A 24,843-nucleotide genomic window follows, 5' to 3' on the forward strand; every position below is an offset into this window, starting at 1 on the left:
AGAATCCAACATTTTACCTAGAAACCTAAGAATGTTTACTCCAAAATAAACAAAGTAATTATGACAAAACGTTTATGGAGCTTTAGTAGGAATTATTTATAGGAATTACATAATCCATTTAATTAAAGGAAGACTAGATTTGAATTTGTACGAAAGCGTTTGTAATTGTGAATTGATCATCTTATCACATTACTCTCCATCTTTGAACGTAGATAATTAACTTTTTGGTTGGCCAAATGTTTCATTTGGCATGGAATTAATGCTACAACTTATTTCAAAAAGCAGTATGTAGGCTATTTGAGCGTTTTAACAATAGAAAGATAAAAACACAGATTAATTAAATTCATTCTCGTTGTATAAGCAATTGACAATCTGGATTTATTGAGAGTCCGAAATCAAACGTATTTGGTTCGAGTTCTGATGTGAACATCAACAGTGGAATCCAGTTACATGCTACTATACTAAAGTATAGTTTGTAAACCTGTTATTTGGTATACAACTAACAATTATGGACGTTGACTACAAATGAAAAGATAAATTGAACGTAGGATCTTGATACAGATGAATTTAAATCTTGTCCCATATGATTTGTTTTGATTTTGATTGGTAAATTTTAAATTCCTAAAAAATGATTCTCATTGGCTGATAAATAATTTTATAACAGGAATTGAGAAAGTGGAAAGATGACAGACAACTGAGGAACTTAAATACGGTGAGGTTAAAATATTTAGTTGCTCACCTTACTGTTTTTTTCCCCATTTTTATATTCCTTTATGATTGCAAGTTATCTGATGGGATTGTGCTTATTTGCATAATAAATATTGAAACAATAAATTTTCATATAATTTTACGATTTATTAATATCAAGAAGATACATCTTTTTTTTATTTATTTTAATACTGAAGTTATTCAACAGTTGATCTGCAGTAATATTAGTAAGTGTAAAATGTAACATGATACTAATTAGATATTATTAATAATAGCGTAATTGGATATGTTTTCTTTGATTCAAATCAACTCATATTGTAATCATGTTGTGCGAATCTAAAGATTTTAGCATTGTTGATTATTAAGCAAACAATCTAATATGAGTGGTTGGTTAAGCGCCTGGAGCAAAAATGACAGGTCCTAGGTTCGAATTTCGCGGGGAGCGGGATCGTGGATGCACAATGCTGAGGAGTCTCATACTAGGACGAAACGGCCGTCCAGTGCTTCCAGGTTTTCCATGATGGTCTAGATTCAGTTGACTCATGATTTCAACCAGTGAAACATAATATGTCATAAGTTGTTAAATATGTTGGAATGAATTTGTTGACCTTCATTACTTCCACAGAAAAACAAGACGTTTTTTTTACCTATATCAAGAGATTGTTATATTTTATGTTAGTCGTAGGAGATTGCATGATTAGTTATAACAAACCTCTTATTGTTTAAAAGATAATCTACATACCACGCATTCCACGTTTATTTGCCTTATTTCTCTTAATGTGAATGTATGATAAACAAGTGACTCATGACTATGAGTGCATAAGGGATATGACGTTTTTTGTACTGAAAATTATGAAAGTATAAAATTCGTTTAAGCTGAATAAATTATTAGATGATTATTAAAAATAAATTATCTTTATTGATAATTATACTCTGGGAGTAGGAACTGTACTATTCTAAGTATAAGATATACTTCCCCGTCTTGTTTTAGACGCTATGAAGTTTTATTCATGACTTCATTCAATTTTTTTGAATAAAGATAGCATTTCAATGATACAGTAAAATAAAGGCTCTCAGGACATAATATCTAATCCTCAAGAACTTATAGTGTATTCGCGGCACCAAATATGGAGTTGTATAACAATATACAATATAAACTGAAGTATTGTTGAAGTGTGCTATTCCTTGTAAACTTTTAAAGATAATTAGTTTAGTATGGATGATCTTGTTGAACCTGGAACATAAAAAAGGAGGCTACATTTAGAGAAAAATACATGTAATTATTTCCGCGATTATTTCTTCTACGTTATCTCTGGGAATTTAACCTATACTAAAAGAAATATAAAACGGAAAAATGAGTTAAACAACGGTCTCTCTGAGAATCGATGTTACTTGACTTTAAAATGATTGGTTATGATACCTAATCTTTTAAAATAGATCAAATAGCCTCCATATTTATAAATAAAGTTAATATATTAAAATCAATAAAACAAAATAATCGCCATTCAGATTCAAAAGTTTGATGTGACGTTTGAATACCTCATTGGCCAATTTAAGTAGTTCCAATAACGAATTAAATGAAATAATGTCTACTAGGATGTCTGGTTGAAAATTCATTAGAGTTGAAAGTATTCTCTTTATCACTAAACGAGGTTAGCTAAATAAATATTGTGTCTCAGCTTGATACTTATCAATAGTGTAAGCAAGTAAATCAATGATACTACCTTATGTTTATTACGATACTTAGATTACTGAATGAAAATTCTCTGGTATATTGTCAGCTAATTACAGTCAATATCATTGTTCAACTAGTATCCTACCCTCAATTTTATTAATTCAATATATGATATTTAATATTTCAAGAGCAAATTAGTTGAATAACTCAACCGTGTAATAAGTTTGCATAACTAAAATTACTTTCATGTAAACACAAATGATATATCTATTCAGCTTTATATTTAAAAAAAACAACAACTAAGTAATGGTTATTAATATTTAAACATGAGAATAAAACATGAGGGCAAAATTTAAACTAATCAATAAACGAAGATGGAGTATGGAAAATAATAGTAAATAAGATCGTTTATTAAAGCCAAAGGGGAGATAAGGGTGCTACAAATTTCTTATGAACACAAAGACTTGGAATGTCGGCTCGAATTTCTATAGCTTCTTCTATGTGTAAGAGATGAGTTCGAACATCAGACAACTGGACCAAATAGTTAGTGAACACCTTTCTTAGAGGTTAGGGAAAAATACTATCAAGTCGTTACGCAGCTCGATTCTATCACACTTGATCGATAGCGGTCATATAGTAGACAGAAATAAATCATTCAAAGTTATTTATCGTATTCCTACTAGTTTACCTTATGGTGTTCAATCTCGTCTCTTACACATAGCAGAAGCTATAGAAATTCGAGCTGACATTGCAAGTCTTTGTGCTCATAAGAAATTTGTAACACACTTATCTCCCCCCTTGGCCTTAATAAATAGTTTTACTTATTATTATTATTATTATTACTATTATTTTCCATACTCTCTCTATGTTTTCCTTCACCCCTTCCTACTATATTGTTTTTTTCCTTCAAATATGTTTCACGATCCAATTATCCGAACACTTTTTATTACGATGTCAATAATCATCAAAAGTAAATATCCTGAGAATTTTAATTTGCTTTTTTCTTTTAGCAAATTGATACTTAAATAAATAAAGCTATTAATTTTAATGAAACACTTAGATATTCATTAAACTTGAAAAAAAAATCTAAACAATGTTATACTACTTATTAAGTATTTAGAAGAACGAATTACATTAATAAATAATGTATAAGGCCTAGATAGTTGGCGTGTTTTAAATACTCTACTGTACTCCTTATTTAAAGTAAAAAAAGAGGTAATTTAATCACACTGCTTATTAACATTAGCTTGTTCATTAATCTCAATTACGTTACATAACGTACAATGTATTACTGTTGTTTACATTTGTTACAAACCGAAATGAAAGAATCATAATAGAATTTATTGTAAAATTTAAAAAAAACATGATCTCATCCTGTTAATCCTTAACATTCTTATGGGAGAGAAAAACACACCACTTTTGAGATCTGTTAATGTTTTCATATATCTAAACACACAGTAATGTAGCATAATTATAATTGTTTTGATAATATGTCAGTCATCAATGTATAGATGTCATTAATAGTTAAGGTCAGGACAGATTAAGTGAAAACAAACTAATGTTTATTTAGTTTTTTGATTGAGATCATGAACCGATTGATGTTAGACCACTGTTGGAAACCTTGAAGCACTGGACGGCCGTTTTGTCCTCAGCAATGCACATTCACGATCCCGCTCACGATATTCGAACTCAGGGCCTTCAATTTCGCGTGCGAACGCTTAACCTACTAAACCACTGAACCAGCATCCACGAAATGGATTGGTTGATGTCAAACACTAACACCATTGGATGCCGGCTCAGTGATCCAGAAGGTTAAGCGTTCACGCGCGAGACTGAAGGCTGTTTACATTCATTCTCTGATAATTCTGACGAATTCTTGTCCGATTAATGAATAACATTATTACTGTATATATATCTATCGAAGTCTGAAAATAACTGTTTATAAATACAACGAATCTTTTTCAAATAGAGATTGATGTTATAAAGAAACATTGTTTAGTTTCAACAAAAGTATCTTTTGAATAGGCTTTATGAAAGTGTTCAATTAATGATGTTTACTACTTGTTGAAAATTCAAGGAATTTTGTGCTGATGATGTCGTTCAGAAGAACGATGAAAGCTCCACGACCAAACCATCCAGCTCAGAGAACAAAACTCCATCAAAAAACAGGTATTATAGATGAAAATGTTCTGTCATACAGCTCTTAAAGTTGCTTATTAAATTTTTAGGAAAAAAGAAATATTCAATGATTACTGCAGTGTATATATCTCAATTATTTCCAACTTTCTTAAGTGAAAGAACTTTAAATCACTTTCTAGTTTATAAAACAACTGTTCAAATGATAGGGTTACATGTAACACCTGTTTCTTGAAATATTCAAATCTTTAACTTAGTAACTTAAGTATTGGTAATTCTAAAAATATTGATATGCTAAATTACATTGTAACAGCTGTGTTTAGTACCGTATATTACATTCTTCATTCCTTTATGACACGAAATAATTGTCTGTCGACCTATTTTTATTCGATTTTTATGACATTGATAATTCGTAATTTTTAGGAGTGTTTTAGATTATCTTGAAGATTATATCACTGAAGTGATATGCAAATAATTGCGATAAATTAAATATCCAAGTTCTAATTTTCGTACCCAGTTAAATAGCTATCGAAAATTCACTTCTGTTTATTTGTTTAAATTGTAAGATATGTATTACAGTAAATTAATAATTGACAATATAAGCTGAGAAATTGGGAGTCTGTAGTGTCGATTGCTATGCCAAGCATATATAACTTATTCTGGTTTCCGGACAAGCCAAATTGTTCATTCTTTTTTAATCACATTTTGACTTTTTTAATTATTTGCTTATCAACCCTGACTGTTTTTACGTGATCGTATGAGTGTGCATTCCTTATTTTAATCATCACACTTTTGTAGCATATTTTTAATGTGACTATAAATATCGATTCACGCTTAATTTGAGTTGACTTACCTTCTCCATTTCCTCGTTATTTTGTTTTGCTCCGCTTTCCGATCAACGATTGTATGAAATATATGTATTCAAGAATCCATTCTCATATTTGACTTTTTTAATTCCGTTATTTACTAACGCGAGTTAAGTCGATAACTATATGTGCGAATTGGCGACATATATATCTCAGTAGCAATCAGAGAAGATCTAATTAGAGTTAGATCTCGGGTTACTAAACCTTTTCATAATATGAACCATAGATTTTGAATTCATATAGCCATTATTAATTAAACAGCTAATAAACAATATTTCTATCGAAAATAACTAGCAGTCATTTTTTTAAAATTTCTGAAACTTTAAACTAATTTAGATTATACTTTGTGAAGCGAATTAAATCACTATTAACAGTTCTGATATTCGTATTGTTGGTTCACCAGATTATTTTAACTCTACAGTTCTACACTCATTGTTAATTATTCAATCCTTTAAATTCTGGTAATTTTGAAAAACTCACTTTGATCAGAATAATAAGTTTATTGTATAAAATTACTAACTAGTTTAACATGCGAAAGTAGTTCCATATTATTACATAATTAGTCAAATTCAAGTTATCTAAGCTTATATTCAAATTCATTCAGGAGCTAATATATTAAGAGATGCATTAATATTTGAATTTCATGTTTAAACAGAGATACTGTGTGAGTAAATCCTAGTTACTTTAGCTACTAATGCAAAATCGCATTCGCCTAATTGTGACGTGTATATTTATTTAATAGTTGAATTCATATGTCAGTCGAAGCTAGATCACCACAAAAAACCTGGAAACACTGGGTGGCCGTTTCATCCTAGTATGGGACTCCTTAGCAGTGTGCATCCACAATCCCGTCTCGCGGGACTCTAACCCAGGACCTATCAGTCTTTTATGTTGTTTTTGAAACTAAAATCTAAATGATTTGTCTGCATACCTAAAATTTTTATTGTGAATATATTAATGATTATTTCTTTAAATACTGAACTATTTTGTTTGTCTGTTTTGTTTGTAAGGTTTTTTTTCAAAGAAACTATTTTTATTTTTGCCTAAATGCTTTTTTTATGCACGGCATGGATTGAATACAAAAAATGTGGTTTGAAAAATGTACATGTAACCATAGAGATTAGGTTTAAATGTTCACTGAGATGAAAGAAAAACACAAAACAATCATAGACAATACAAACTTAGGTCATATGTTTCAGAACACCCTAAAATTTCAGAGTGAATTCATTTCATATTTTTTGCCATCACGAAACAATTAGTGCAAGTTTTAACAAATTAACTAACCACCTTTTCTCAGAAAGGGGTTTTTGTGAATACTATAGTATCAATACTATAGCATCAATGAACCTGCTACTTGTATCTGGACCAAAGACCTTTGGTCTCGCACGAGGAGAACTCATCCTTAGTCACTAAGTCTAGATCTAATAGCGTAGACGCTTAACTTCAATTAGTCCTTAGTATTGACCCACTATCTTCAGTCACCCTCTGTGGATAACAATCTCCACGACCCACCTACTGACAGTCATATGTGCTAACTATTTACTGGATTTGGGAGAAATTTTCTGAAGTTTTAACGAGAATTCGTGACGAATGGAGTCCAGCGAGAGGTTACCCATCTAAAACAACTAAAGATGGTCGCTCAGTATTAAGGAATGGCTGGAGTTAGGCGTTCACACATTTGGATCCAGACTCAATAATTTACGGTTATGTCTTCATTTGTGAGACCTAAAAGCTTTGATTCAACCACAAGTAGCGGGATTGTTGATTTTAATTACTGAAGAGTCCCACGTTGAAATGAAACAACTGTCTATTGCTTCCAAGATTTCATTGGTTGTTTAACTTAAATTCATTTGTGATCTTTGTGAAATTCACCAGTCTCCACAATCTCCATGTCACTGATGATAAACTTTTAAGAAATATTTCTCGTTCTCAGCTAAAACTAACCGAGGAAAATAATTCAATTCATTATAATATCGTTAATATGTTAATAAATATAATGCAAACACTTCTAAACTGATGAAGAATTGAAGTTATGACAGTGTTATTGTAGTGAACGAAGACTTGATGAGAATAACCAGTTCATTGCAAAATTATAAAGTGTTTTGATAAAATATGAAAACTATGCATTGAATACATTATTTGCACACCTTCCTTCAATTATCCTTTACATGCTCCATAATCCCTTTAATTCTATTGTTATTACAATTACCCTCTGTTTATGTTTTTGTCCTCTTCGATTCACTTTTCTCACTCTTCTGCTGTCAGGCATTCCACTTCTGACTGGGGTTACATACATACTACACCACATTATTACTAACACGATATACATATACTAACCTAAAACAAGAATAATAATAATTTTTATTATTATTTAGACCTAAGCATGTTTATTTCATAATTCCTGTTATATGCTTGTTATGGCAATGTTGATAAGTACCTATTTATATAGGTATCTACAGTATTATTCTTTGATGTATTTAAAAAAGTCAATTGTAACTCCAATTTTTTTAAAATAAAGTTTCCATAGCTCATAACATTTACATGAGGTATCAAAATTTCTATCCCTGTCAACTAAATATTAGGAATATTTTTGAAATCACCAAGTTAGTTCCGTCTACTGGATTACCATAGATATGTGAGGATTTATTATAATAATCAAATATAAGTTTATTTACTAAAGAGACGGTAATCAATTATTATTTACAAATAATATATATTTGTAATATCCCAATGAGTAGAAAAATTAAATTTTCTGACGTTTCGTGACTTGGTGTAAGTCACTTCTTCAGAGAATAAATAACCAAATTAAACTTGGATTAATTTTAATTTTAATTTGGTTATTTATTCTCTGAAGAAGTGGCTTAAACTAAGTCTCGAAACGTCAGAAAATTTAATTTTTCTACTCATTGGGATATTACAAATTTATTATTTATTTATAACAATCTACCCAATGCTCAATTTATTGGAAATGATCAAATCAAACCTTGGTAATGATACCTACAATTACCATTTACGTCCATTATTATAACCTTGAGATGTCATTACACAAAAAAACCATATTGTTCAATTAGCTATTTCTTTCATAAATATATTTTCTTTGGTTTTCTTTTTTCTTTTCAGCACAACAATTTATCTTCAAAGACAATAAAATTTAAATTAACACATGAGTGAACTCAATCTAGAATTGAAAAGACCAATTGTTATATGTGGTCCATCAGGATGTGGAAAAAGCACTTGTATAAGAATGCTTATCAATAGATATCCGAATTCTTTTCGTTATTGTGTATCTCGTAAGTGTATTAATACAGTTTATTAATATGAAAAAAAATAACACATGTTAAATTACTTATCATTTCTTATATTGACGTTAGTTAATCACAGGGAATTATTGGATCCATGCTGAGTTCAAATAGAAAATCGCTAAAAAATAAAGGAATATTAAACGTCAGTGTTAAACTAGTTCAGCAGTAACTAGTTGAATGTCTAAATGATAACTTGATTTGAAAGTATTATTATCTTATGATCAAAAGATGAGTTATAACCGGTATACCTAAACACTTTGTATAACTTTATGGTTTCATTAGAAATTACAAATTGACCTGGTTAATATATTATTAAACTGGAAAAAGATATATCTGATTCTCTTTCTTTGATCATATTTAAATGATTAAAGTGTATCAGGTCATTATAAATATATATTTATTTAAAGGATTAATCAGATCCATCCTTCTCTAAACACTATCACCATTCACTTGTTTGTCTTTTATTATTTAAAATTAGCCTTAAGCAATCACTTTGAAGTTTCACTTATCTATTATCCTTTATGTAATATTCGTATAATTATCGGTAATAATACAACTATTCTTTATTCTTTCTTTTGATACAAAAAAAAAAGAACTGTTTCACTGAAGTAGAAAATTTTCTTTATGCTCTTCTGTCATTCGGTAAAAACACACATCTTGATTGTTTTATTATATTTCAACTAATCCGGTTGTTGATCATCTAAATTAATCTATTTTAATTGGCATACAAATGAATTTTTACTGCGCATGGTTAATAAAGTAGTATGCTTATTAAATACTAGGAAAAAACACATACGGTTAAATATGAAATTAGATTGGGTAATCGTTTGTTTGATCAGTTCGTTCTTGCTTACACATTGTAAGTTATTTGTTGTTGATGGAAACAGAGGGTCAGACTTATTAAATGAGAGAATAAGAATTTCAATGAGAAGTATCGAAATATATTAAAAGACTAACTTTGAGAACAAAAAGAAATATAGATATTCAGGAAACCAATTGCTGAATATCAGAAGATAGTTTAAAATTGGAATCTAATTAGTATGAGAAATAGAGGAATCTTATTTAACATAGTTTTTAGATTGAATGTGATTAACCATCCAAACGGTTAAAGATAATAAATTAGTTATTATGGTGAAACTTCTTATAGTCAATGTCTACACTTATTGAAATTCTCAATGCTTAAACATAAAGGGCCATGTCAAATGACGTTTCTAAATACTCATATATATATATATATATATATATATATATATATATATATAATCAAACGTTTACATAGATTTAGTTTTAAAGTCACAGGTTAATTAGTATGTAAACAGTAAAGTTTTCAATCCACCTTTCTACTAGATGTTTTGTTCAGGCTAAACTTACCTGAAGAGAATGCAAACATTATGATTTATAAAGTAAGACCTTAGATAAAGATATAAGGCTGTCAGTGATAAAATCACCGAAATTGGTGTTAAGTGATTATACATAAATCCTTGAAACCATCAGTAAATGTATGACGAATTTCAGTGAAATGGAGGATTTTGATTATGATTTAGTTTAGTTGTTTACATAATGTGTTTGACATTAGTTAACTTATAAGTACTGAATTATAGAAGTGATTTTATTCATTTGCAGTTTTAGATCCATAGTTTACTGTCACCATTAGCAACGTATAATGAATAGTTGAAATTTGTCATTACATCAATATAAAAACCTAAAGAACTTTGTAAATTGATTTGTGTCAGTACCTCAAAGTATTCATTTGAATATGGTAATAAATTCGTTCAGCATACTTTCTTCATTTTGCAACTCATAGATCCTGATTTTTCTGAAGTCATATAATGTGATGATTTCATAGTAAACTTCATATCTAGTTTATGTCTGATAAACAAGTCCATAAGCTGTATTGTGAGTCATTATGGATTTATTTAGAAAAAAGATTCTAAGCATTGAAACATCTGATTATTCAACATTGAATGACATATTATACCAATGAACTTGAAATTTCATTCTTCTTTATTATCAAAAGATTTGGTTACTTTCGAGTCAGCTAGTGATTATTTATTGATTTTTCTAAAAATTTTATTTTAGATACCACTCGGCCAAGACGTCCAGATGAAATTCATACAAGAGGTGAATCTATTTTAATTAAAATAATAGTCATATGATGTTTTGAATTGAATTGAACTTGTTGGTCTTTTTGAATAAACTTTATGACATAAAAATATTTTACCAATTAAATTCAGTACACATGAAATAAACAAACAGATAGTTACGTGTTACTGTTTATGTTAGCAATTTAATGTTCGTGACAAACTAATGACATTCTTTTATTGTTGTTTAGTTATCAGTGAATTATACAGGTGTAACAAAAATCACATTTAAGGGATGTTGTTTTATTTTCATGGATATTGACTGGTTGTATGGTAGAATAATAAGTATTCATTAATAACAGTCCTAACTTCTCAAAACTAGGTAACAGATTTAATGGCAAACAAGAGAATGTCAACATTTTATACTGGACGCTAAGGTAATCTCAAGTTATTTACTTTCTGTAAAAAGTGTTAGTTCTTTCTTGTAATGATAATTATAAGTTCTGGAGTGAACATCAAGTCTGGGATGCACGTACATCCAGCTGACGAGTCCTAGATTCCACTGTTAGCCATTATCCATCTTTACTTATAACCACAATAACAGCTCCTTAAATTTACATTTTCGCATGACTTTTGAAGTTTTTCCACATATTGTTACTACTTTCAGTGCATCAATTGCTTTGTGGTCAAGGGTAACGGTTGGTTAATTTATATGGAGAGTTGTTTCATATGAATTTGCCTTTGTTAGGTATCACGTTTTCTTCTGCACTGCGATATGTGTTTCGGAGCTCTATCGTGAGGGATTATTACTGAGGAGTTGTGTGTATCATTTTTCTCCTTTTGGAGTTCGAAGTTCATCCAGTTAGTGATAGAATCGTCTTAAATGTTCGTAAACAGCAATCAATACAGCTAAACAAAACAGTTCTTTATAACAAGAAAGATGTAAAATAAATCGAAAACATTTTATTTTCAGGATAGTTATTATATTATTCATGACCTATTTCCTATAAATTATGATCGCTTATCAGTTTAAACGGGGAATTCAATTTTTTGAATTAGTGTTTATGCTATGTAACTTCAGAAATACTGAACTGAAACTGCCAGTTTTTTCCAAAATTACTAAATACTTGTATTTCTAAAGCTTAGTGTATTTTAGTAAGTAGTTTGGGAAAAATTTTCTAGTTTAAAGAAACATTTCACCAAGACCTGACATCAACCGAAAATTCATTATAAAAGAAAGGTTTGTAATCATTCACCTATTACTATTTTGTAAATCAGTGTGCATGGAAGATAATAGATGGGATATTTCTTTTGAATAAAAAAAATGCCTAATAACCACTTAAATAGATATTATTTTTTGTTTGTATCAAGTTTGTATTCTCTGACCTGAAAGTCAATCATTCCAGAACTGATGTGTTCAGTCATAGAGAAAGTTTAATAGATTTCTAATTCGTTTGTTTCCTGTTTTCCTAATTATGAATGTAGACCGATATATTTAAAGTCTGTGATCTAAATATGTAGATAGTGCATGTGTAAAATCGAATTTTTTAAGGATGTTACCTTTTAAGTAGCGTAACAAGAAAACACTGAGTTTTAAAAATATCGAAATATTTCTTTACTCTTAGTATTATAACTTTTGTAGTATAAATTCGACATTGTAGTTGAATAATACCTTTATTTTAATTTAGCGAAATATATGGGATGTAGAAGCCGTATCATATAAACTTCCGGTCAAATGCTTGATAACTTTGTAGTTCACATTACGGTTCGGCTTTAGTTGAACATCTACTAAAAATCAGGTTCTATTGTTGGACTCTCTAACTATGTGAATCTATGAACCCACTGGAGTTCGGACTGCGAGAGTCTCGTATTTAGACTACTGAGGCGGCATTTATTGATTTGTATATCTAAAGTCAATTATTTCGTATTACTGAGTAACAATTTGCTTGAATTTCAATAGTTGTATAACTAAAGTCAGTACGTCATGTAAACCATAAAATAACCATCTACATGAACTCCTGTACATAATACCTTATCATTCTCTTCTTAAGAATGGTAAGTAAAGCTGTAAAAGTAAGAGCGAAGAATTTGCTGTATTGATTTCTACATCTATCTAGTGAAGTTATAATTCAAAATTAACTAAAAATTATCTAGAAAGATATTACAACGCGATACAACGTTCAATATATTTCATATAACATCACCATTGAAAACCTGAAAGCACTGAATTTATATTTCTCCTTAGTATAGGATTCCTCAACAGTGTGCATCCATCGTTTCTGAGGCAGTAGCTTTTGATTTTTATATTTCTTACTTGTTTTTTTTTTCAGTTAACCTCGGTCAAAAATGTTTGTATTCGACTATTTACTATAGTTAGGTTAGTAAAATACGCAAAACCGCTATTATTTATAAAACAGCATTTTCACTGTTAAAACTTAGTTGCAGACAAAGTCGCTTTTATAAGGAATAAGAGCTCAATCACAAATTTAACTAATTCATTTGTATGGACCATACTTGTGGAGGTTAACAAATCTAACTCAATAAATTCATTATTTTATAATTTCATGCTTTTCTGTTAAGTTGAAATCCTTTTATCATCCATTTTTATGCAATACCACTATTTACCAATCTTTTAGAAAGATACTATCTTCCAGCTTAGTCACAATCTCATGATTAGGTTGAATAGTGTCTATCGAGATTCTTTATTTTAATATGCATATTATTCTACCTAAAGTGATCTTTCATAGTTGATTTTAAATGTTGCAGGAAGTATGCTGATAATAACAGACAACAATTCATGTAAATAAGAAGAGAGTTTAGAAACCAAGGTTACCAATGATGGAAATATTTCTAATATAAACAAAAGCGTGATAATTATATTATCAAACTATTTAGATTCAATGTTTACAGACTGATATTTGAATAGATTTTAGAAAATAAGTCTTCGTAAACTGTTAGTTACTAAACTATTCAAGTGTTTTTATGACAAGAGAAAATAAGTTGTCTAATGTACAATTTGACATATCATATTGGAAAATGCATGATTTTACTACATACAAAAAATCAGATCAAATATGACTGAACTAACTTTAAAAAACATTTAACTTTATTCAAAATGAAACACTGTCAAAATTCATCACTTAAAGTCTAGTCATTTTATTGTCAAGGGAAAAGGTTTTAGTTAACAACAAAATGACAAATGGTGGGGTTGTAAAATAAAATGAATAAAAAAAAGATAGACATGCGAAAATACGAACCCCCATCCCCAGGTTTTTTTTAAGTTTTATTCTAACTTGTTAAGTATACTAAATAATAGGTAGTTTGTTTGATGTATTTTTTTGTTTTGTTTAAAAAAACTATTTCAAACAAAAAATCAATTTGAGTATTTTTATGAATATGAATTTTCGGTTAACAATAATCGATTTTTAATAAATGAAAGAGAATAAGAATCGAAGAAACAAACGACATAAACTATTGTTCGATTAAAAGTATACACTTTTCATCTTTGGAAGGTCTTTGAAGAGGGGTGGTAAGTATGAAGAAGATTGTTATTCGGAATTATTTTTTAGTAGGGTTATAAATGTCTAACATTATTTTGATCAAACATAATTCATTTCTAAGCTTCAAATTTATCAATATTTTGAACTCTTTAGTGAAGCGATCAGGAATCACCTCTATAGAAGTTCATGTTAGTGTTTTAAGCTACTCTAAGGTATAATAAGATACAGTTATTTAATCTTACTTTGCTTTAGTCCTTATGCTCGCTATACTAAAACTCACAAAATGAAGTAATTGTATTACACTGAATTGATTTAGCGACTTTGATATAATACGATAACGAAGTTTAACAAGTTAGTTTAACATGATTAGAAAACCATGGTTTCACAATGAAATCTTAGTACAGGGGAGTTTTGGAGATTGTAGAATTTTAACAGTTTTAATCGTCAACTGATTTTAGCTAGACCCCCACTAAAAACGTAGAAGCATTGTGTGGCTTAATGGTTCAGAGACTAAGCGTTTAGGTGTATGACCCATGATCTTGAGTCCGATTCTCAGGTACGGGGTCATGGATGAGCATTGGGAAGGAGTCTCATATTAAGGCGAAATGGTGGTCCAATGATTCGACGTTTTTAATGGTAGTTGAGCTAAGGTCATTTCATGATTTGAGCTGTGAAAATAGTGTACTACTTTATAATAAGTAGCGAAAATATTGTTCAAACGTCGACGTCCACTGACAAGCGTTTTGAGTGAAAATATATAAAATAAAGTAGTATATTAAATTTTTCTTGCAGATTATAACTTTGTGTCAAAAGAAGAATTTGACGAAGCAATAAACAAAGATGAATTTATTGAATACGTAATGTTTTCTGGACATTATTATGGAACAAGGTAAGAACTTACAAAACATAGTTATGCAGATCATTAAAAACTTGTTGATTATGTATTTATTCATCCCACATATAAATGGATGCTCCAGATTATTTTTAAAAATGGTGACAACAACGTACGAATACTGCCTTTCTTAATAAACTTAGTAACAGTAATTGAATTTATGTTTAAGGGTAATTTGAATATTCCAAATCAAAATGTTATATCATTAGCTAGTAGCTGATAACTAATCTGAAAAGTTTGTGTGGATAACAAAGTTTAATGTGATGGGATAATTATATGTACCTCTAGTGAATCCTTTTATAATATACGTATGTCAACAGACATTGAAGAGTTTCAGTCATTAACATTAATAATTGGAAAAAACAAACCCTTCCAACTAGCGTTTTACTAAAGCTTACTGTAAATATTACAGATACGTGTTGAGGTCTACTGATGTAGAGACTGCTGCTATACTAGTTGTCTTGTCCTGCATTTGTTGATGTGTATGGGATAGAAGAGCTAAGTCATCTGTGAAGTCCAGATTGTCTAGTTGATTCCGAGCTGTCCATTGTCTTCCGCGCTTCCCGTCAGATACGGAGGTCTTTATAATCCAGTCAACCACCAGAAGAAAGAGAAAGGGGGGAGAAAGCGGCCTTGTCTGATGATTTCACACTGCAAGCAACTTAATTTACTGGATGAACAACTAACTTGTGAGGACCATTCTTTCGAAACGTTCAGTCTGGTCATTGATGTACCATTGATGAATTCATTCTTCATAAAAAGACTGAGTATCAATTAGAGGTGTTTATGGATTATAAGAAGGCAAACTCGCCCTTTAGTTTAACAACCATGGAGGAACATAAAAGTCTCGAAACAATTTTAATATGTTTTATCGCCAAACCTAGTCATATCTTGTGCTTTAGATATCTAGATATTATTTCTTGAAACCAGTTGTACCATTTCGTCATTTTCAGTAATCCTCTGTATTTAATGATTTCTCAAACCTTCCAAACCTTAAGATCATTGTTACTGAAAGTCCTCTTTACATTTACAATTTATCAATTAGATCATAACAAATTTTCAATGTGATGAAATCAATCAATGAGATAGTGTGATTTGTAGCTTAGTATGACAAGTAAATTATCTTTCCTTATGAAGAGGAAGTGTTTTATAAAATGCTTACTATATACATTATCAACTTTTCCATTAGAAAGTAGTTTTTTTGTGTGACTTATGGGATTTCAGTTATTCACAGTAAAATATTTAGTTACATTTTAACTAACAACACTATGGATGATATAACAAAAGTCTTGAAACGAAAAATGCTCTCTGCTTAGGTTTCATATGTTGGATATGATATGTACACAATATACAGTTTAAAATTGATTGGTATCGCATTTATTTTCTTGACGCCAACTTATTCACAGCATAGATCCTTCCACTGGGAAAAAAATTAAGTTAAGTCAGAAAGCAATTTTTACCTGTTACGCTAATGGGATCAGGAAATATTATTAATTTTTTAACTTAAAATTTATGTTTCGACAAGTATTCAGAAAGTCAGGAAAGTTCCTTCAGTAAGCTAGATTTCTTATATGCAACTTAGTAATGAAATATTTTAAGAATTTATTTGGGAAAAAATACGTTTGTACTATTTGTATTATGTTAAAGTTTCTGGTTTATATTATTATTATCTTTGCTAAAAGGACCGGCATATTTTGTCTGTTAGTTATACAAAAATGGAGTGATCAGTGAAAAACAATTGATATTCTTCGGTTAGTGTTCTTTTTAGCTTTGTTCTTTTCATTAAGTTTGGATTGTTAAACCTAAGTTCAGTTCTTCTACTTTATCTAAGTTTTAGATCTGCAATAACTCTAGAGATGCTTCAGGTAGAGTTGACTGAGAACTAAGACTAAATGATTTAACAAAGTAAACTAAACAGTAAAGTTTCATCATTGTCATTGTTATTTGTATGTTTATATGTTTATATTGAGGACTATTTTGTATGCAAATCATTGATTTGTTTGTATTAAATATTCTTAAAATCAGTAAAGCTGAATTGAAAAAAGCTGAATTGGAGAAACGTGTCTGTTTAATGGATGTCGATATACAAGGTGTTGAAAAGTTACAAAAAACAAATATTAATCCAGTTTGTATTTTTATACGTCCTAGAAGTTTTGCTATACTTGTAAGTTGAATGTTAATATCAAAATGACAGTTACTATATTCTGCTAAATTATAAGCTGAATACAATCTAAATATACTAAATGTATTAAGGGACAGTCTGTTGATGACATTTTATACTTTTCAACAATGTTAAGTTTCTAATATATTACTTATTTAAAACGTCAACTAATTTTTTTAAATCACTAATGTTCTTATCACAGCTTCAGATGTTTTCATAAGAACTAATAGTATCAACCTTTAGCATTTGAAAAAAGGTCATATCTTTTTTATTTTTAAATAGGTGAAGACTATAACAGAAATCATCAATCGAATTGTAAGATCATTGAGCATTATTGGATACAAATCTAATGTTTTAAAGGTTGAATTCTCTCATAAGATATAAAGGTTCTAGATTTAATTCTTTATAGTATCATACACAGATATTATTAATGGATACCAGACTAGAACGAAACAGATGTTCAGTGTTCTGTAGCTTTCCATGATATCCCATTCACGGAAAAATACTTTGTCATAAATCTGATTAGTTATTGACTAATTAACCTATATATATATATATATATATATATATATATATATATATGCAAGGATTTAATGATTTAAAGATTTGTATTCCAGTCATTCAGTAGAAAAGATTCAATAGGAAGCCATGGGAAGAAGGGTTGACTCTAGTTCACATTTGTTATCGAGGCTTAGCGGCAGTAATGAAAGAGCAGATGATTTTCATGAGAATAAAATTTACTTCATGCAGTGTCACAGATGGGAATCTTACTGATAGACTATCTGGACTATAGTTGTGTGTGTGTGTGTGGGTAAGATAGTTATCTACCGAGAGCAATGGATGAAGTTTGATGATCATTGCAAATTGATTTAATGTGAAAAAAATGGTAACATTAAATACCGACTCAGTGTTCCAGATGTTAAGCGTTGGTGAGAGAAACTGAATATCTTAGGTCCAGTTATTGCGTGCAGAGCCGTGCACGCGCACTTCAAATTCTTCCAATTGTGATTTAGCTAAAGTCAATTCGTGATATAAACTTTAATGAAGAATTGATTTTGAAAAAAAAACAGACTGACAGTTCAAATAACACGAATCCCATAAATGAATTCTAATTGACGCATGAAATATAGAGGTACACATATTTTTGACATAACGTTAATCATAATTGACATTGATTATTACTATATTTTGGGAGTACTTGTCAGTAGAAACTAACCTCCTTATTTGTTATATCTTTTCATTTGTTAGGAGAAACGATTAAGATCTCGTTCTACAGAAAGTGAAGATAGGATTCTTCAACGTCTTGCAGTTGCACATCAAGAAATGCAGTACGGTAGGTTATCAGTAAATACATTTTCAAGTATTTAAAATAGTTATGCAAATTTTCCACTTCTAAAATATCCATATTCAGAAAATGTCACATAATATGTCAATTTACTGAAATTTAACGAAATCTTATAATGACAATATTGTTTCACGCTCGATTTCAAACTTCACGACAATATAGAAATTTAAAGGATTTTATATTTCCAACTTTTTGGCTACTGGTTTAATAGTAGTATGAGATGCATATTTTGAAGTAACACACGAAACAAATACTTCTATTCCAAAATTTTGATCTTTAAAAAAGAGAATGATATAAATATCGACTTGTAAATGACAATAATCAAACCTTATTATGCACACTCGATACAAGTGTATCACTACTTCATCAAATAAAAACAGAAAACCAAATATACATTACATAAGGGCTTGTGAATAACTCATTGAATAGTAAACATTCTAATATTTTTATTTTGTCAAAGTAACAGTTGTCCCATCCTATATACCATGAAGTTCGATCATGTTGAGCCTTAGACAGATATCATCGATGGCAGCGTATGGTTATTTCGTAATATCACGAACCGATTGAAATTTAAAATGTAAAACACTGAATATCAACCTGTTGGTTTGAGTGTTAAAACCTGACCACTATACCTGAAGCCCATGTATTCGGTTTCCAGTGTGCTTATGGATGCAGACTGTTGAGAATTGTTGTACAGGGATGAAGCAACTATCCGGTTCTTTTCGATTTTCGGTGGTTGTCTAACTAATATCAGTCCATGGTGTAGGGCTGCAAATTCAACAATTTCACAGCACCTTTATATTATCAGTATGAGCTTGTGAAGATTATTATGTTTTTTTATTGAGATCATGAACCGATTGATGTTAGACCACTTTTGAAGACCTGGAAGAACTGGACGGCCATTTCGTCCTATTGTGGGACCCTTCAGCAGTGCGCGTTCATGATCCCGCTTACGAGATTCGGACCCAGGACCTATAGGTCTCGTGCGCAAATGCTTAACCTCTAGATCACTGAGTTGACCTCAACCCCAATTAATCCGCGAAATCGCGCAAAGTTAAGCGTTCACACGCGAGACCGATAGGTCGTTGGTTCGAATCTCGCGAGGCGGGATCATGGATGCGCACTGATGAGGAGTCCCATAGTAGGACAAAACGGCCATGCAGTACTTCCAGGTTTTTCATGGTGGTCTAGCTTCAACTGAATCATGATCTCAACCATTGGTATTCACATACTAATGCTTTAATCTATATTTTGATGTTCGAGGATTTGATTAGTTATGCTATGGATATCATTTAAAAACAGTTCATTACAATGTTTGTTTGAAATTTTTATAGGAATATCCGAAGGGAAGTTTGATGCTGTTATTGTCAACGATAATGCTGATAAAATGGTACAAGAGGTTGTTGATGTGATACGACAAGTGAGTTAGATATTTCTGACAATTTAATTTGCTACAATCAGACAAATTGATTGATTTATCAAATAAATGATTCAAATAATCGCTGATTGAATTAGACTTCATTGACTGAATTGTCAATAAATGTACACATAGAAAGCAAGTTAGATAAACTATTGTAATGGAATGAAGTGATAAAACCTGTACGTAAATGTATTAAAATTAGAACTAAACATGTAGTGAACGAGAATACAAGCGGGGGCAACCAAATGTATTTTAATATAATAATACAGAATAACTTGGTAAAATCTGTCAATCTTACAGTAAATACTTGATTTGTAAAATATCCATCAATTGCCTCAGACTTAGTTGTTCCATCTATTCGCTTCGATTTTCTCAACGTTCTGCTACCAGGCATTCCACTTTCGATTGGTGATACATAGTACTTATATCTGTCGACATCAGTAGCACACACCATAATGTGATTCCAAAAACTGTATTATAAACTTATTATTCTGTGAGCCTAAACAAAATAATTTATCATGTCAAAAAAATTCCAAAAGAATTGTTTATTGTCGTGCATTGAAAATATATTATCCATCAAAATGAAGTTTGACTTGGATTCTAAATCCAATTAATTCTAATTACATTCATATATTCTTAGCAGATGTACATATATTATCAAATGGGGTTTTCTATTTAGCTTGATGATTACGCTTGTAAATTTTGTTAATAATGTTATTATTATAAATAATGTAACCATAACATTTTACTTTGCACTACATTTTCTTAAGTCAATATATATATATATATATATATATATATATATATTTTTTTTTCGTGCTCTTATCTCACAATACAAGTTAACATTTAACCAGTTATTGGTGAATGGCTTAAATTTACTTGTGGACTACAGAGATGAATCCCTGAATTGCATTTACTTTAATTATCTATGAATAAGTACTTGTACGTTCACTTGCCCCAGTAACGTCATTTTACTAGAAAAAAAGATTATAATACAAACAGATTTTCGGCTGTTAGAATATAAATTTATTAATTCCACTGGTTGAAATCATGAGTCACTTAAAGCTAGACCACCATGGAAAACGTGGAAGCACTGGACGGCCGTCTCGTCCTAGTATGGGACCCCTCAGTATAGTGCGTCCATGATCCCACACCCCACGAGATTCAAACACAGGACCTATTAGTCTCGCGACAGGCGCTTAACCACCAGATCACTGAGCTAGTCGGCATCCAACGATGTTAATGTCTAGCTTCAACGAATCCACGAAGTTGCGCCATCTTACACCATTGTCTTCAGTGAGTTGATATCTCACAACAGACCTAGTTGAACTGCACTGGTAATGGCTTATCACTAGAACTCCAGGAGTTCGATACTAAGACAAAACGGCCGTCCAGTGCTTCCAGGTTTTCCATGGTGGTTTAGCTTTAATTGACTCATGATTTCAACCAGTGAAATTTCTAAAAATCTCCACGAAACCCATTCTGATAATAATAAGTTTATTAATTTTCATTTTGAAATCAGCCACATTTGTATATGATTTCTAGTTAGATCAGAGATTAATGGAAAAAAGAGATCTATACAAAATATAGTTTAGTTTTGTTCTCAGTAATTTTGAAATATGAATAGATCAATGTAAGATTATCATTGAAAGCTTGGAAGCACTCGATATACATTTTGTACTAGTATCGAACTCTTCAGTGGTGAGCAACTACGATTCCGACCTAGAATCCTTGGTTTCGAACGCTTGACCTCTAGATCACAGAGTTAGCATCTAACGGTGATAATGTCTTAATTCACATAATCCATGATATTGCGCGATCATCTTCCAGTGTCTTCGGTGAGTAACTGCTGCACACTCGACTTGGTTGGACTTTATTGGTCCCGGCTTCTCGCTAGAACTCCGAAACTTATCTGTCAAAGTCAATAGCGAGTACATGTTTAAAAGAAATTGAACGATCCTTACATCCCTAAAGTGAAATGTTTGAAATAATACAAATAACTACATGGAATATTACTAAGTGTTGTCTTCCATAGAATGGATACTCATAGATTTTGTATAGTTAACAAATATGTTTCAGTGAATTCAATTATTTATCAGTTATTGGTTACCACTTGAGTATTTGTCAAATTAGATTGTAAGTCTACTGACTATCAGAAACCCCAAGTTACTCCAATTGTATATGAGTATGCACATTAAGAAAAGTTATGAGTGTATTTTGGAAATTACTTTGTTTTTCTAAGATGTAAGAATAAAAGTCTAGTAATTAAAAAAAATCATATTTTAAAAAAATACATTTTCATATTTCTACCTCACAAATGGGATAACCTGTGAATGTAAGTTGCAACCCCAAATAATTTAGTAGTAATATCTCAGAATATGAAAAGTGAATGATTCGTTATTTTTTATCTCACTCGAAGTATCAACTTTATCTAAACTACAAATACATCTTTCTGATAAATAGAAACTAGCTTAAAATTGACATTACAAGTTTTCCGTTGATTGCATACCATCATATTTTATATTTGAATGAAAACACTAGCTGTTTGGTAAATAGTATTAAACTAATAATCAACTTTTGCAACTATCTAAAATCAAACTAAAGTCTTAAATACTCTTAATGAATTACTTATCAAAATAATTACCAACAAGGTTACAACAAATCTTTCAATGTGTACAATGATAAACAATGGTGAAACGATGGAGGGGGTGAGGGTAGTAAATAGAAAGAAATTATCAGTAATATTCTCTTATCGATTACATTTAATTTACTATTTTTTTTATAAAAAAAATACACCCCTTCTAATATAAAAACCATTAGTGTCTAGTAAATTCATTGATTTAGTGACAAAATGTATGATCTATTATCATAAATAGAGTATTTTCCAAAGTAGGATTTTTCATTTTTACTAGTTAATAAATAATTTATGTGGAATTTACCAAACAAAAATAAAACGCAAACGATTCATTCAATGAATAATTAAATACAATGTATACCCTGTGGTTAAGTGGGACACAAAAACACTATCATTCAATCAGAAACAATATATTACATTATTAAATTACTTCATAGTCGTAGGAAAGAAAAGAAAATTAATTGAGTTGCTATATGATAAAAAGAAGAAAAAAAAGCAAGGAGTAAACACTTAGTTTCTTTTTGTTAACACAACTTGAAATATCTATCACTATTTACTTAACAGAATTAAGAAATTTATTACCTTCTTATTATCTTTTCTTAGATATTTATATGAATAAATAAGTGAGATTAATATCATAGAATAGAATTAATAAATGACTAAAAGAAAATAATATAATTGTGGTGCGTGCTACTTATATTGATATAAGTAGTATATGATGCGAGTCAGCAGAAGATGGGGAAGATCAAGAAAGGAAGAGCGGGAATAGAAAGCAATTAGTATGGAGATGCTAGAGCAACGAAGTTCGAGACAATTATTGAACATTTTGCAAATTAAGTATTATAGTATGATTTTTCTATTTTACCGAGTAACTCTGTAATTTTGTGCTGAATACAATTCGATTGTCCCCACCCGTGTTCTGTTCGTTACATAATTACTAGATAATTTTAAAAGCATCACATCTATTCATATGGCTAGGATTTTATTGATATTAACCAAACATTGAGACATAATGATAGATTAGACATAAAGCTCATAATATTGATAGTTATCATTGAAACTTCATGAAAATTATTAGCCAATATCAATTACAATTCACCTCAATATGAACCCATTTATATTAGTGGATAAATTAAAATATGAATAATAGAATTCGATTAATAATAAAAACTAGAGGATAATGATATTTGTTATACTAGTCCGTTATTACTAATTATGATCTAATTTTATTTATTTATTTATTTTTCAAATAATGAACTTGATTTGTAGTTTTAATTACGTTGTTTTTTTCTTCTTTCGTTCATTTATATTTCAGAAATTAAGTAGTTGATCAGTTTCAGTTTGGAAAGGACAGAAGGCTTGATGGCCTGTGTTAGTCCTGGCAATCAACCAATTATTATTGACAATGTATCTTATGTTTTATCAAACTGTCTTGAAGAGAGAAAGAGTTTATTCTGATTATCTTGCTTGAATTATATCATGTTAAAAAAAAGACTATTTAATTTGTTTACCCTGTGATGTATTTTTATGAATAAAAATGCAGTTATTTCATAATAATGAAGCATTCTACAACGAATATTTTTCTTTCTTATCAAAGTGTTCAACATTTTGCGCTTAACTTGACATATGACAACAATATATTCAAACACTAGATTCGTCTAAGCAAACATGGATAATGGCTAGCGGTGGAATCCAGAACGTGCGTTTCGTCCTATATAGCACTCGTCAGCCGGGTGTATCAGCATCTCAGAATGGATGTTTACTCTGAGACTCAAACTTAGCACCGTTCGCTTTAAACGCCATCACGTTATTCACTCAGCTACTGAGTCCTGTCAGTTATTTGCTTGTGCAATGGGGTGAAGTTTTAAATTTACTCAGTATCTTATTTGCATATGTGCATACTGTGAGTATTGCCTAGATATTTCCCTAATTTATAAGCCACTAATCATCTTTGCTTATAATGCCTGTGGATTAAAGCAATATCTAGGGAATACGCACAGTATGCACATATGCAAATAAGATAATGATTAATTGCAGTCCTAAACATCAATGGGAAGATCCAAGTAAACAATACTAAGTAAATTAGATTTGCCGAGATGTAATGCATTCCTGATACAATTCT

The 24,843-nt window shown here is 30.2% G+C and overlaps 1 protein-coding gene across 1 annotated transcript; it reads left to right on the forward strand.

Annotated features, from left to right (window-relative positions):
* The first annotated feature begins 695 nt into the window (after window positions 1-695).
* GUK1_1 (guanylate kinase) lies at window positions 696-24,295 on the forward strand. The gene is made up of 8 exons (XM_051213079.1): window positions 696-935; window positions 8,506-8,675; window positions 10,767-10,808; window positions 15,061-15,157; window positions 17,186-17,324; window positions 18,570-18,654; window positions 20,001-20,086; window positions 24,037-24,295. The coding sequence occupies exons 2-8, from the start codon at window positions 8,549-8,551 to the stop codon at window positions 24,049-24,051; spliced, it is 591 nt and encodes a 196-aa protein (XP_051069015.1). The 5' UTR covers window positions 696-935; window positions 8,506-8,548; the 3' UTR covers window positions 24,052-24,295.
* The last annotated feature ends 548 nt before the right edge of the window (window positions 24,296-24,843 follow it).

The sequence above is a fragment of the Schistosoma haematobium genome, chromosome 3 (genome assembly GCF_000699445.3).
Source record: "Schistosoma haematobium chromosome 3, whole genome shotgun sequence".
Taxonomy (NCBI): Eukaryota; Metazoa; Platyhelminthes; class Trematoda; order Strigeidida; family Schistosomatidae; genus Schistosoma; species Schistosoma haematobium.